This window comes from Parasteatoda tepidariorum, chromosome 4, assembly GCF_982258835.1.
Source record: "Parasteatoda tepidariorum strain Cologne lab strain chromosome 4, Ptep-v5.0, whole genome shotgun sequence".
NCBI classification, from domain to species: Eukaryota; Metazoa; Arthropoda; class Arachnida; order Araneae; family Theridiidae; genus Parasteatoda; species Parasteatoda tepidariorum.
In genome coordinates, this window is record NC_141758.1 from 36038178 (window position 1) to 36054555 (window position 16378).

Here is a 16378-nt window from a genome sequence, read left to right on the forward strand (position 1 = left end):
GGTTGTGTTTAAAAGATTTCATAGTTGTACATTCTTCTTTATCAGCTAGACCTGGACTGCTGAAAAAAATTTTTGCGGAATAATTTTCTACTTACAAGTGTTTTCCAGTTCCTTGCCAGTTGCACCAGTAGCAATAAAGCTTGGCAGTTTAACGCTTTTCCTAAAATTAAATAATGCAATACAAAAACTCATATTTTAAGTCATTTAAATAGCATTATATCATTTATTTTTAATTACTCCTTCCACATTACGCACAATATCTACCATCTCTATATCACCGTTTTTAAGGCATTCTCTGAACAATTTGGAACTTAATGCTTTGCGGTTCCACAGTGTCCAAAACCTTCCAGAATCCGCCGCTTCGTGGGACCTCATTGGCGTCCATTTTCAAGAACTCGCTGCTTCGTGGAACCTCATTGGCCTCCATTTTCAAGGACTCACCGTTTCGTGGTTCAACAGTGACAACCGTTTACTTCGACATCATGACCATGAATCCATTACATTGGTATTTGAAATGCTAATTAGAGTGAGAAAAAAATTTTGCAGAAACTCTCCACTTCGCGGGTTCCTCTTGACCTTTGCTTTCACAAACCCACCACTTCGTGGTTTCACAATAGCCCCCTCTACCTTCACGAATTCTCTGTTTCTGGTTTCACATTGCATTAACCCCCGTATATTCACGAAAGCACCTATACGCGGGACCACAAAAGTGTATTTAACTACCTATACCTAAAAATGTCTTATCCAAAAAAAGGGGGAATTCATATTTACAAGTAAAACAATCTCTTCAAACACAACGCCACAAAAATAAATTTCACTACTGATATTTAAAATTGTATAAAAGAAAAAAAGAGGCAGAAATATTATGTAGAATAGAATTCGTGACACTCGAATACGCCATCTGGAAAGAAGTATGTTCTATGTCTTGACCATCCCTCCTTTTCACAGTCGTATGGGAATGTACTACGATAATTTTTCTTTCTATAGCATTTTTCGTATTTAATTGCCAAAAATATTTGCTCAAATTTCTACGACACTTTCTTTAAGAACTATGCTTAAGGCAGTTTTGAGTTATGTATATATATATTCCTAACTTATAAGTTTTTCATCTACTTGAAAATCAAGACAAAACTAACCGTACTCCTTTCTCCTATGACTGTCCACACGCTAATGGTGAAAGCGTGCTAAGTGCTGAAATAGGCAGAGAATTCTGCTCTGCGCCACCTGGAGTGGCGGACTAAGGCTAAAGCGGGCCTTCATCTTTGTTTGAGGAAAAATGACGTAAACGATGTTTAATTTCTTCATAATTTTCCTTTAAGGATTTCACAGCATCGGAGCGAGCAGACCACCTGGTATCACAAATAGGTTTAATACTCAAGTGTTAGCTCTTACAAAATGTTTGTACTGCATTCCACCTATGTGCAGAACTTAAAAAAATTCGTACAATTCCTGAACGATATTGCAAAAAGTGGTCATTTCCATGTAACTTTCGCCATCAGCGTTTTCAATTAACACTAGAAAGACTGAAACTTAGTGTATACCTATATTGCCCAAAAGCAGTCAAAATGACTGGATTGTATAAGAATAAATAATGTTTAAAGAAATTTCTTAAAAATTAATTTTTTATATTATCTACAGTACAGTTATATTACAAGTTTTTAGTAAATATTATATTAACACTAAAAAAATTATATGTTGTACAAAATTCTAAGAAATTGTGACATTATATACATCATTGTTTTTCTAAATGAAATTAAAAGCAGTCAAAATGACTTCCTTAAGCAATCTAGTGTTAAATTTAATGAATGATTTGCGCATGGTATTAATTGGGCTGAAGAAATATGTTTTATTCTGGATTAGAGTCCTTTATTATATCCTATATTAAACGCATTATCATAACTCTGTCCCCGACAGTTAGTGATGTATAAATCTATATTATTTAAAAATTCTAAAATAATTTTCTGCAAGTTTTCACCTGTATGAGGATAAAAATTAAAAACCTTATTTTCGGGCCCTAGGCACGTGTCTAGGTTGCCTAGGCCTTAGTCCGCTCCTGGTCACCCGTAGCCCATTTCGATTGCCAATATCGGTAAATTGCCTCTCCAATATTTTTTTCGCATCCGCACACTGTTGTCGTAATTTTCAATGAACAGAGCCGAATTTTGAATCTCGGTGCTTGTAGCTTTAGAGCTTTATGGGCTTGTAGCTTTAGAATTGAAAAATGTGTTCGACGATTAAATAGAAATTCAACTGCAACATCAACTGATGTAAGGCAGTTCGCCAATTCTGCTCACCAAGAGGAAAAAATTGCACAACCAAGAGGATATTCTACAACAGGGCTAAACTATAGCTGGAACAATAAAATATCGTTCCTCATTCTCTCAATTTTTTAATAATCCTGAATCATCAGAAAACGTCGCATGGGAATTTTTTTTAGAACACTAGCTTTGCGTTTTAAGACTAGATTTTGTTTTAGAGCTTTTAACTGTTAACTAGCTTTTGTTTTAAGAGGTTGAAATTTGTTTTTAATGCGCCTTTAATGAATATTTTTATATTGTTTTTTATGTTTTACGCTTGCACTAAATAACATTTTTAATTAGATTATTAGTAATTCTGTTAGCTTAGATCCCGACTGCTTGGCTAACTCAGTGTCGCCGCAAACTAGGGTGACTTAGTACATGCAAAGGTAAAAAACTCTATTAAATGCTGCGGTAGTGGATTTTAATACTCATTTTTAGCGTCCTAGAAACAAATAAATTAAAAACAAAATTTTTCCTTTCATGGATTCGCTATCGCAACTCTTGAATACGTCATCTAGGGAGAAGACCCATTTTTTGACTCTCCCTCTTTTCCTTTTCTCCTCTACTCAGTTGCAAAGGCGTGCACTACGATATTTCCCTCTATCATCGTATTTTTTGCATTTAATTGCCAAAAAAAAATTTTTTTTTTTTAATTTCTGCGACCCTTAATTTGAGAACTATGTTTAATTTTGTTTTGAGTTTCATATAGTTTCTTAACTTAAACTGTTTTAATCTGTTTGAAAATCACCTCAAAACTAACATACTTCCTTCTCGTATAACTTCCCAAACTCTAATGGTGTAAGCAGGCGAAGTGTTGTCATAGGTAGTGTTCTGTTGTACTCCACCTGTAGCCCATTTCAATCGCCAATCACAGTATAACACTCATGTGAGGAAAAAAAAGATGAATGAACTCATGAATGAAATTCATTCAGATGAATCATTTGCATGGAATAAGGATGAAAAGAGAGATTTTTTAAAAAATGACTTTTTCAATAAGAGTATAATGTTTTCGCCTTTTTGCTAATGATACTCAACTCCTATCGAAATGAAATCTTAGCTATGAATTTGCTAAGGGAGTTACATCAACGCCTAAAGAGCCAAGACCTTCCCACTCAGGTTACCGTAATGGAGAAATCTAATCCTGTTTAATAGACCAAACGTTGTAGTATCTTTCTTTTAACCACCACCGTCCCGCAGTAGACTGATCGTTAAGACATGGTTCCCAGCAGATCACCGAAGTCAAGCATCACTGGCTACGGTCAGTGTGCGGGTGGGTGACCACTTAGATCAGTCTTCGTAGGGACCGAGGGTGTGCGGTATTGGTCCTCGTTAAACTGTGCTACCGTAAAGTGCTCGACTTCGCGCGCAGGTCGCCGGGCTAACGAAGCGGGGGTGCCATCCCCTCCGCGGAGGATCAAAATTGTGATGTCATGTCTTCGGATCATCCTCCGGGATGTTTCCCAGACCGTCGCCAATAGCCCATTGTGCAGCTCTAGTGCTACGTAATTTAACAACAACTTTAACCACCACCACTGTACGGTTTATACTCGCTAAAGTTATTTGGGCGAAGTCTTTCTCTTTTCTAGAAGGTGTTGGTTATATTTACTAATAATGAAACTAGAAAGAAGATTCTCTGAAAAAACTAATAACGTGAATATTCTCTGATTAAGCGATAAAATCTTTTTAGCGATTTACGAAAGAATAAAATTACATTTAAACTTTTTAAAATAAACTTTTTGTTCGTTGCATAATTCATATGCTACTTATCACTGATGTTTTATTATCACCTGGAGGAAAAGAAGCCTTCTAAACTCAGTTTACAGCGTGGCTTGTTTTATAATTATTACAAACATTGAAAAGAATGACAAAAAAAAAATCATGTGGCTTATGATTGCTTTACAATATTTCTTCTAAAGAATGGATTATTTACATTAATTTTATTATTTTGGATCATAGTGACTCCTAGAGAGAACTAGAGAGAAAATTTTCCGGAACAAAAATGGTACAAAATGTTATTTTATAAGATTGTAACGTTTTACGTTTTTCGCAGTATTTTTAACTGAAACCTATTTCAGAAACGTTTCGAAAATAAAATTCTTTTCTATGAAGTTTCTCTTTTTTCAATTAGGCCATGACAAGAAACCACAATCTTCTCTGTCGTTGTCCAAGACGGAAGTATGTTTTTCGTTCAAGCTGGTTTAAAGTTCATTTTTTGGTAATAAATCTATATAGTGTACTCAAAGTTTTTGTTTAGTAAACTCATTTCAGTGGTCCGAAAAACTACATTATTTTTGTTGTTAAATACAAGTGCTTTTTTAAAAATGTAGTTAACTGCAGCCGCAAATACTTTTTTTAAAAGTTAAATGACTACAAACTGGTTCTGAAATGTAGTCATTATTCATTACAATTAGGAGTCAAACTTTCCTGGAATTTAATTTATACCCATGTTCAAAACGGTTTTGAATAAAAAAAATTGTCTTATATAAATAAGAAAAATCATTATACATGTATTCATATTTTTATGAACCATTTTGTTATTCTAAGCAATTTTTTATGAGTTTGTTCTTTTTAATTTTCAACTTTTCATGCCTCTTTCAAAAGAAATGTTTAATTTGAAAAATGCTTGGAGATTATTAGAAATGTGCAATTTTGCTCTGTATTTCATTTTCGAATTATTTATTTCATTTTACCGGCTTTCAAAAATAAAGTCTATCAAAAATCATTAAAATATATTCCCGTTCTTAGAAATAACATCAATGGTTTCTGAATGTACATTTACTCTTAAGGATGTGGCATGAGATAAATTGGCTAGTATTCGGCTAGTTAAAATGATAGTAATACGTAATTCTTATTAACGCTTGTTGCAGAGACACAAACATGTGAAGTTTTTAATCAATTAGATTCGAAAAATCAGTTGCGTTTTAACCTTATTTCTTCACTTAACGTTTAAAGTTTGCCCAGAGTAGCTACAAACTACACTTTATTTGTATCGTCCTTCTCACTACTATTTTTTTTAAGTAGCTCACTGCACTACAAACTACGCCCAACTTTTTAATCTGAAGAGCAGATCGTATAAGTTGCAGAGATAAAAGGCTTCACAAAAGATAGAATAAAAGATGAGGAAAAACTCTCTCTGCTTGCGATTCGTATAAGCGACCACTCCAAAATACAATGTCGAGTGAAGTCGTAGTTTATAATAAATAAAGCTGTAGAGAATATTTCAATTCTAAAGTATATACATTTTATATTACATCCTTCGTTGAACAGTCGACCTAATTTTTTTGGCTTACGACTACTAATGTTCAACTCCGTAGCCTTGTAATTTTGAATTAATCCAGGAGACAAATAAATTCCTGGACCAGAGATATTGATTTATTATGGGAACATTCAGGACTTTGCGACTCGACAGATTTAACGTGCATCAGTTACCATTTACTACATCTTCGGCCGCCGGAAATAATATAATATATAGTAAACTGTTAATTTAGGCCCCATTAGTTGATCTCATACAGTTAATTGATCAATGTTTTTCCTCATGAACTCTCCCTGTTTGCGTGGCCATGTTGACACTGCTGCTTTCGGTAGCCTTGCACTGAAGGTTCTTTCTGATTAGGTGCAATTTTTGACAACCAATTGCCTGTTGAAATTGTCTACTTGTGAAACACTTGCCAATCAGTTTCTCGTTCGCATGCGAAAAAATCGAACCCAGTGTGAATGATTCTTCAATGCATTACGCACTTTCTGCTGAAAGGGCCATTAGCATGCCTGCGATTGACCTAATTGGTGAGATTTTTGTCGAAAAATATATTCCACCTTTAAGGATTTTATAGGTCGTCAGGCTACCGAAGCAGGGGTGCCATCCCCTCTGCAGAGGATCAAAATTGTGATGGCATGTCTTCGGGTAATCCTCAGGGATGTTTTCCAGACCGTCGCCAATAGCCCATTGTGCAGCTCTAGTGCGATGCACATGCATTACAACAACAACAAGGATTTTATATTCCAAAGTGGAGATTGGAGGTACGAGAATTGCATACAGTGAGAATTCTTCTTAACTACTACATTTGGTGAAACTGCAATCGCGTTTCAAAAATCGCTTTCGTAAGAATGCATCTTCAAAAAATGCTTTTTTGGTAAAATCATTGCTGGAAATATTGAAAAACCAATTTAAAATCAAAGACTCTTAATTAGTTTTCTTAATTTCGTTTTAGTGATTTCAGAGATAGAATTCTTTTTTTTTGTTTGTTATTTTATCAAAAACTATTTAGGTTTTATCATCTGGCAATCTTTCTTTTCGCTCACATTTTGCCGCCATTCGTTGCTTCCACTCGGTCAATTGTCCGGCAAATTGTAAGGTAAGTTATGTAAAATTGTCCAAGTCTCTCTCTAAATTTTTTCAAAAATTTTCTATTAATTTTTTAAATAACTTATTTATTGAATTAAACTACTTATTTCATTCTATATTGAAATAAGTTATTTTCACGTGAACGTGGTTCTTCATTAAATAAAGTGCGTGATTCATTCACGGCTAAAAAAAAAAAAGCATTCTGGGCTTGGTTTGTTCACAAGGTTTTAAGAAAATATTATTTCATAATATTTGTGGAATTTTTTTTCTTCCTTTCTTGTTAGTATTGATTTTATACCTGCATATTGTAATTTATTTTTATAATGAATTAATTTTTTTTATAAAATAGAACGTGCTTTGGCTTAAGGCGCACTTATGTCTTGGCATCATTCTTGAATTTATTTCTTTAGGCTTCATATCTTATAAATACTGGTTTATAACATTTATATAAATATACTGTAATTGTCATAAAATTTTGAAAATTTGGTTAAGAATCGTGCTTTTATTTCGAAAAATGTGTTGTCTGATAACTTGAAAAGTAAACTTAATTTCACTTTCAGTTTGTGCGCTAGACTTTGGATATAAACGGAGCCAAGACTTTAAATTTTCTGAGTCTCTTTTTAGTTAAAGCTGATCCCTATTTAAAATATGTATTATCTACTTCATTATTCATCTAATAGTAATTAAAAGCACGTTCATAATTATTCTATCTATTGATGGACGAAACAAAGGATTTTTAATATAAAGGTATAAAACAACCAGGGCTGATTTAACACCTGCATCAAGCAAGAGCGATGTAATTTGATAATTCGAATTTTCTCCAGTAAAACGATGAAATTTTTTTAATAGTTATCTGTGTTTGTAAGAGAACACATCTTAGGATAGGATAGGTTTTTTTTATTTTATGTATTTGACATGCCACTGACATTAATCTCTTCTAATTCCCCTATTTTTAAACATGAAACAAAAGAAACTTCAGCTTTTTAGGAGAATTCCAGGCAAAGTGTCTTGAGCTGTCTGCTATAGTAATAAGGCAGCACATTTCTAATAGGGGTGCAATGGAGATTAAGTAAGTATGTGCTGCATAGCAAAGATCCTCACTGGGACCAGTGCTGGATTATCAATTAGGCCATGCCTTGGAGCCCTCTTAAAATGGAGTTTTTGAAAATAAATTTTAAAAAATTAACAATGATTGAAAAAAAAATTGAATTTCAAATATATAAATAAAATACAATAATTTTTTTACATAATGTTAATCACATTTGTTTATTACTTAGTTATTATTTATAAGTATTATTACAGTTTATGTATTATAAGATTTATCAATGTTTTTTAAGTTCAAATTAGTCATTTTGATTTGCATGCAAAAAAATTGAAGGCAATATTATAGCGAGCTGAGACTTGTTTAAACAAGAAGCAATTTAACAAAATAAAGTAAAATTTAATTTATTATTTATTTTAATTTTAAATATGCTTTCATAAATGAAAAGATCTATAAATACTTTTATGTTTCAATAAATAAAAGAAACATGCGAGAAAAAATCTGTGGGCCCCAAAAATATGAATGGCCTAGGGCCCCCGCTTATGCTTAATCTGGCACTGACTGGGACCTGGAAGAGATTTCTGTATATGTGGCAGTATAATCGCTAAATCCTGTCAACTTCTGGGCACCTCACCTTTAACTAAAGAGACCTATCCTAGCATACATAGAACTTGCCATCAGATGACTGTCTAGGGCAGGGATGGGCAAACTTTTTGGGTCGTGGGCCAAAAATCAAGAAAAAAAAGTTTGGTGGGCCGAGTAAAATCTTCTGAAATAAAATAAAGTCAATTCATCATTGAGTGCACGTCACTCTACATCAACCTTGCGTTTTTTAGTTGCCATTTTGGGATAAAAAATGTTTACAAATAACTCAAAAAGGCAGTAGCCATTTTATACATTTAATAATTTCACCATTATTTACAATGACATTGTATGTGTGCAACTTTTCCATACGCAGTAAATTATGTTAGAACTCGAGCCGGCAGAAAAATCCGTTCGTTGGAACTTAAAACGCGTAGTGCCTCATGTGAAGTACAATTCACCTATATTAGATTCCATATGTCTGCTCCTCGAGAAAGACAAATCCTAGTTGTAGCTAATCTACAGCTATTCTATAAAGAACTTTTGCTGTCAACATTTTACCAGTTAAAGCTGTTTGTGCTAACTATTTTAATTAATTTATGTTTTGTAGAACAAAAATAGAGAAAATGAAAAGGTCATCAGTACTTTGTTAAAAAAGAAATCAACAAAAATAGTTTTAAACAAAGTAGATATATTCGCCACTGATCGGCTAGTTAAAATTCTGTCCCCGGGCCGGATAAAATCTTACGGCGGGCTCCGTAGTTTCCCCATCCCTGGTCTAGGGTTTTATAGCTGTGCAATAGTTATTGTTTTCCAGCATGGTGGCAAATTTTTATCTTATGAAACCTAATTTTTATGGAAATTTAAAAATTAATGTCTAACTTTCAATCAACGAAAAAAAATATATGTATAGTGTGTAGCTTCTTATTAGCAATGTTAATTCAAAATTTTAAAATATTCTTCTGAAAACACTGGCATCATTCAGTGTTTTCATCATAGAGAAAAAACGGGTGAGAATTTCTCACCCTTTCTCAAACACAGGGTGAGATTTCAAAAAGTTATGTGAGATATCTAAAAACACACAAAAACTCTTGAAAAAAAAATCATTCCTTTAATTATAATACATTTTTAACGTCTTCTACTTTTTAAAGCATTGAATATTTTTGGTGCATCATTATAGAAGATTTTGCCTTTACAAGATATTTGTCCATCTTGCATAAGCGTATAAAAAATTTGAACGTTTTACATGAAGAAACCTTATCTACGGTAAACGCGTGGTTGCAGAGAAATGTGTTCTGAAAGGGGTTCCGTGGTTAATTTCTGTTGTTTGAAAAGGTTCTGAACAATTCTGGTAAATAGGGAAGCTAGATAATAGGGCAAATGTTGAAAATAATGAAAGATCCAGCAAGAAAAGTGATACGGATTTTATTCTAAATGGCGTAATTCGAAGCTTTTTCCGAAATGCGAGAAATTCACGAATTTTGAAATTGATTCATAGAATGCACGAATTTCTCCCGGTTATAATTTTTTAATGCGAGAAAAGAAAAAAATGTGAGGTTCTCGCTCTGTAGTGAAAACACTGTCATTTATGTAGTTATAGGACTATGCAATATTTATTTACACCAGAACTTTTTCGAAGATAGCCGAAAATGTAGCTTAAACTAAAAAAAAAAATTTTAGATAAAAGGTTTGACGATAAAAAGTTTAAAATTCTAAATTTAAATTATTGATTGATTGAAAATTAGGTTAGGTGTTGGTAATTTTGATTAAAGTATGTAATCAGATCATTTGCAATTTTAATTCTGTAAAGTTAAGTTTTACTTATTTCTAAAGTTATCTTTTACTAATTGTTTTATATTTGTCTAGAAATCGCTTTAAATAAAAATATTAGAAGTTTAAATTTTAGTGAGATTTACTATATTTTTGCATTGTTTTACAAAGTGCGTAAACTGATTCATTGGTACTTTATGATGCTGAGCCCGCATGAAGCATTTGCCACCTTTGCCAAATACAATAAAATAGTACATTCTGCCAGGGTTGGCAGGTTTTTGACATGTGACAGTTTTTGACAGTTTAAACCATGGTTTAAACCGTCACGTCAAAAACCTCACTGTCAAAAATGTCGAAAATGTCAAAAACCTATATTCATATGTGAAATTTAATTAATACATAAAATTTATATATTTTTTATAAAGGATAGTGTTTCTAAATATGTTCTAGAAAAAATTAATTTAAAATTTTGAAGAAACACTTATATTTTGAATAGTAACCAAAATCTTGTACTTTTGAAAGCTCACATCTTTTGTAATATTATGTATTCATTTTCATGTGTTATTGAAAATCTGCAGTGATATTAATAAGAAATTTATTTATAACCAAATTTAGTGTATAGTATAGATTATACTAAAAATTAGACATTTTTAAAGATAAACATTAGCAGTTTTGTACATTAGACATCTTTTAAAGAAAAATCTTTTTAATATTCTTTTAAATCTTCTTAATAATCTTTTTAACATAAAACAATACAAATTTAAGTGCTTTCTGTTAAATACACAGAGTAGTTAGTGTCGATTTACAGTATATTCAGCCTATTCATTTACTATGCTGAAAATTTAGTTTATCCAAATACTTGTGAATTTCATTTTGCTGAATATACATAGTTTTGTTGAATATCTAAATATTCAGCTGTTGAATAATTACTTCTTGCTTTCAAGATATGCATTATTTGTATTCTTAATACAAGTGGGGGAAAAAAATTAAGAGGTAAAAATTGTTTTAAAATGATAAGTGTAATAATTATAAATAAATATAATAAACAATATGAATTATATTTATCATTATTCACAAATATAACTACTTTTAAATTCAAATTAACATACTGGATAATAAAGATATTCGGTATAACATTAAAAAAAAATATTCATACACTTGTATCAAGTTTGTATTTATACAACATAGCTTGTAAGTTCCTTATAAATATTAGTTATATGTTCCTTATATGTCAAAAATGCATAGTAATAAACTTTTAATTTTCTTAAGTATCAAAAAAAAATTTTTTTTTTTTCAAAATATAAATATTTAAAAAAATTTTGTGCAAAATTTTTCTGCACATGCATTTGAATATAAATTTCTGAGATTTTAAATCTGTTATTTTACCTTAATTTTAATTAAAAAAATATTTTAAAACCTGCTGATTACCTATAGTATAATTAAATTTCAATATAATGCATGGTAACTGTTGGTAGTTTTGAAGTTTATATATTTTTTTGGCAAACTTTAGTTTTTGACATTTTTGACGGGTTTTTGACGGTTTAAACCAGTATTATACCCTTGTCATGTCAAAAACCACTTTTTGACGTCAAAAACCCAACCCTGCATTCTGCGAATGACTTTTGCTACTTAGAAGATAAATGGGATTCTCCTCGATCCTTAAAATTAAGTTAGTACAAATTTTCCTGAACAAATTAGTGTTTTTTTTATTATAGTAATTTATGTTTGATATGTTGCATAACTAATTACAATCATTATAAGTCTAGGTAATATGAGCAGCAACGGAGATTATACAACAAAAAGGCCCATTAAATCTAAATTAACACGTTCATTGCCAGATCACATGATATTGCATGATGAAACTTCCATTACACTTTGTGTCAAAGCTGGTTGAGTGGTAGCTAGATGCACATTAACATCTAATTATTTTTGAAAAATTTGTTTTCTTTTTACAATAACATTGTTTAGCAAAATAAACTTATTGTAATACCCCCTGTCAGAATCGCAGTGGCACTGTGATATTGTCACAGAATGTTAGGTCTTGCAGAAAGATTTTTTTTTTATTGAAAAGTTAAAGTTTTAAATGTTTTTTTCTACAAAAATTTACAAGTTATATTTGAAACAGACATATAAATAATCACTTTTTGAAGCGCTAAATTTACACCGACAGTATCGTAAATAGCTGTAATGTTTCGATTGTATTTTCGGTATTTATTGATATTGATTTTTCCATTTGATTTTAAATATCGCGATATAATTCAAACAGTATGGAAAATTCGAATCGTGCATTTGAGTATTTACTTTTTAATGCAATAATTCTATCAAATTGTTGGCAGTTATTGCGATTAATTTCTCTGAATTTTTTAAATTCGATATTTTTAATGCCATATTTTTTATAACCTTATCTTGAAACAAAACACGCATTTGCGAAGTACGATTCTCAAGATTTCGTCATCACTCTTTTTTTCTGCAGTTAACTACTACGAACTTCATGATTTTAAATTTTTATTATGTTGATTGTTTACAAAATGTGAAGATTAAAATTTGTGTGTCCCTCTCCAACAGAATGCGAAAATGAGTCCTTTTTTTTGTAAACAGTGTTTTTGTTATTTTAAATTAGTAACATATATGTTATTATTAAAAGTATCTTGCAGAAAGATCTTATCCTAGAGAGCTTAGTTGCAGATAGCTTGAAAAAAATTCTTGATTACCAGGGCTGATTGTGCTCCGGAAAAAATCCGGATTTTTTGCTAACAGTGATCCGGGAGTTTCCGGAGATCGCAGGTCCAAACGTTTCAAATAATCATTGATCACAGAAGTTTCCAGAAATCAAATTTTCAGAGGTAGAAGAGCCAGAGATACTTTATAGGCTTACATTCATGATTAATATTAATTTTTTATCAGTAAATAGTAGTTCTAATCATAAACTCAAGAAAGAAAGACACATTTGTAAATTTTAATTTCTTCTCCAGGGTATCATAGGTATGTGTAAAATTTTAAATATATTTTAAGTAAACTAAGAAATATTGAAAAAAATTAAAAAGACCTGGTTTAAATTTTTTTTGAATTTAAACTTTTTTTAACCCAGAATTTTGACTTGGGTCACAATCACCCCTGGATTACAATCAAGACAGTAAGAATTCTTATATTACAAAATAAGATTTAAAGAATGAAAAGTTTTATTTAAAAGATGATCTGAATCTATTAAAGCATCTAATGTTGCTTCAGGTTTATCCTTATATTACTACTCTAATCTAAGAAGTAATCGGATATTAACCCCCAACTTTTTCTTATTTCTTTTTCTCAAAGACAATAAAACATCTACATTTTTCATTTTCTCTCCCATTCCATTGCTCATTTACTTCTCCTTAACTGTCAAATGACTCTTGATTTAAATTTGCATTTTATAAAATAGTTCAATTTATAATAAATTTGATGTTTTTTATGGAATTAATATTATGTTAGTATTTTTGAAATTTGGCGAATACTATTGATACTCTGCTAATAATTTGAAGTTCTTCATGCGGGCCCTGATTCTGTAGTTTCAATTTGTTTGATTGTACATTTATTTTTTTCCTCAAAATTATATTAAGGGTGTTACTTAATACTTGTTTTTATCTAAATATAAATTTTATTTTAGGTTTAAATAAAAGCTTTGGACATGGGTGATCTTAAGGAGTAAGTATTCCTTTATTATTATACTATACTCCTTTATTATTATACTATAGTTATGTTAAGTTCTTCATTTTAATGAGTGATAATTTAAATTAATAAATTTGGAATTGTCAACTGTTAGACAGATATATATTTTATAACCTGTCAATGTAACTTGTTAATTACTAATTTTTTTAATTTTATGAAATTTAAGTTGAGAACATTTTAATGCCTTTTTTTAAAAAATGGAAAGTGTTTCAGGTTATTTTTAATAGTTAGTTATTTATTTATTTATTTTTTTAACTCTAAGAAATTTCTGTATCTTTACTTGTTTGCTCCTATTACCATTCCGAAGGTGCAAGAGGTTTTTTGTACTTGTAAAAAATGTAAGTAATGATTAGCCTGGAATTGTTCAGAGTTATACCTTTAGGGTTTGTCTCCTTATGTGTTTTTCCTTTTTATTTCATTGTGTCCTTAAAAAGGGCACAAAAGGGAGTATTTTAAGGCAGATATCGATACAAAAATTTTCCTATCTCTAAGGATGCAGAAAAAAAAATTTAGTCTACTGACTTTCATCTTAAAAGCTTAAGTTTTTTTTATTGTTGACAGATTAGCAATCTTCTAAGTTTAAAGAGGCTGAGCATAAGCTTTAAAAGTTATATAAAGAAATGAGATTAGTTTTTAGTATTTTAAAGAGCTTTTCAGAACATAAGTGTGTGAATATAAAGTAATGATAAACAGTATTGCTAAGTATATATATCATGGCTCATTCGAAGTCTACCTTATCTTTAATTTTAATGATTAAAATGTGATTCTGCCATTATATTTATTTTTGAAGAAAACACTTTTAGAAGTGTTAGTTTTTTTAAAAATATTTTTAAAATTAAGAAAACTTTTGTTGAGTAATTGTGCTTTTGAAAATTCTATGCTGTGAGCAAAAATGCTTGTACTGATGTACTCATAATGTACTGATTGCTGTAAACCAGTGTTTCTCAACTCTATTTAAAGGACTAGTCAAATATTTCAGTGTCTTATGGTAAGGTTAGTAACTTGGGCTATTGGCATAATATTCAATAAAGTAAAATTGTGGCACTTTAAAAGAATTTTTGATCAGTTTGTTTTTGATCAATCGCATGCTTTAGTTTATCTCAATAGAAAAATTTTGAGCCCAAGTAATAATTTTTAAATATACTAATATTAAACTGCGGATTATTTCTCGACTGTAAACCACCTATCAAGAAAGTGCTTAAAACTATTTTTTAGATTATTTCAATAATGGCTTCATTTATTATCAGAGTATTTAAGAACTATTAATTTGCAGCGGACCAGATGGCCCTAAAGAGCAGAATGAGCCAGAAAAATGTGAAGCTGTTAAAATAGAAGCTGATGAAGCTGGGGATAGTAAGCAAAATTTTCATAATTAAAAATTCTAATAATGGATTAGTTTACTTTATTTGACACATAACTTGCAATAAATATTCAACAGTCATTGTGTATTCTGATCTAATCTTAAATTTTTTTTTCTGTTTATCTTTATTTTTTTTTGTTACTTATTATATTGTTTGTAAAGTAATTTCATTTTTCCTAACACAAGACTTTATTGTATTTCATTACCAAATTCACTCTTAAGCTGCATAATCATATATCTGTATTTGTATATCTGATATAATGTATATTTGTATAGCTGATATGACAAGACTTGCTTGTAAAAAAGTTAGATTGATTCCGAGCAATAGTTTTTGGCTGGCGTTCTATCAAATACAGGTTTTTAAAAAAAAATCATTTTTTTGGGGCATATTTTACTTAATTATTGCCAAAAAGGTAAAGATCAACTAAAATAATGAAATATATATGGAGAAGTTGTATTTGACAGTATACTAGTGCTGATGCTGAAACTGGTTTGCAAATTTTCAGTCTGGTGATTAAGATCCATCACTAGTTAGAGCTGATGAACTTATTATGAAGGACTAGTGCTGAAACTGATTTGCAAATTTTCAGTCTGGTAATTAAGATGCATCACTAGTTGAAGCTGATGAACTTATTATGAAGGCATTAGTTGATGCCAACTGGCAAGTGTGAGATCGCTGAAAGAAATTAGTGCCATCATTGACTCCTAGAATTAGCTTTTCAAACATCATTAACATTATCCATTTTTGAGGTGCAAATTACTTGGAAGAATAAGTGAATTGTCAACAAGTCTCTTGTCTCCAAAAAAAAAAAATTTGTGGTGAAAGCTATTTCTAATAAGGTCAAAATTCATCTTGATCAATTTTTGAGAGCAAAAAACAAAAAAATTTTGAGCATAAAATCATGTCATTGCCAGAAAGAGAGCGAAAAAGATTGAACGTTCGATATTTGACAGAACGTTCAATATTTGATAGGAAATTATTTTTTTTCACTATTAAAGTCCTTAATTTTTTTTAAAAAAAGAAGACTTCACTTTCTGAACTGCCGGAAAAAATGCAAGTTATACTATCCTGTATATTCAGAGTTCTCATTTTTATTTGGTACTAAAGTGCTCTTTTGATAAATTTTAAATTAGGTCTGTCTTGCTAGTGCAATTAAATTAAGCTGTTTTATTTAATTGTTATTACAATTTTTCATTTGGAATTTAATTGCGTGCAGTGGCAAACTGGATGGATATCAACTTTAGCCATTTGTCAGAATCAATTTATTACTTTTTTTGAC

General features: G+C 30.6%; 1 protein-coding gene across 3 annotated transcripts in view; it reads left to right on the forward strand.

The window, feature by feature from the left end:
- The first annotated feature begins 6601 nt into the window (after positions 1 to 6601).
- LOC107439613 (nucleosome assembly protein 1-like 4) overlaps positions 6602 to 16378 on the forward strand; it is a 28294-nt gene continuing 18517 nt past the window's right edge. Inside the window, exons 1-3 of one of the 3 annotated variants that reach the window (XM_071182142.2) lie at positions 6602 to 6921; positions 13677 to 13714; positions 15012 to 15091. In XM_071182142.2, the coding sequence (XP_071038243.1) occupies positions 13698 to 13714; positions 15012 to 15091 (97 nt within the window). In that variant the 5' untranslated portion in view covers positions 6602 to 6921; positions 13677 to 13697. The remainder of the gene's footprint in view (positions 6922 to 13676; positions 13715 to 15011; positions 15092 to 16378) is intronic. The other 2 variants (XM_071182143.2, XM_016052269.5) reach the window with 2 other exon arrangements.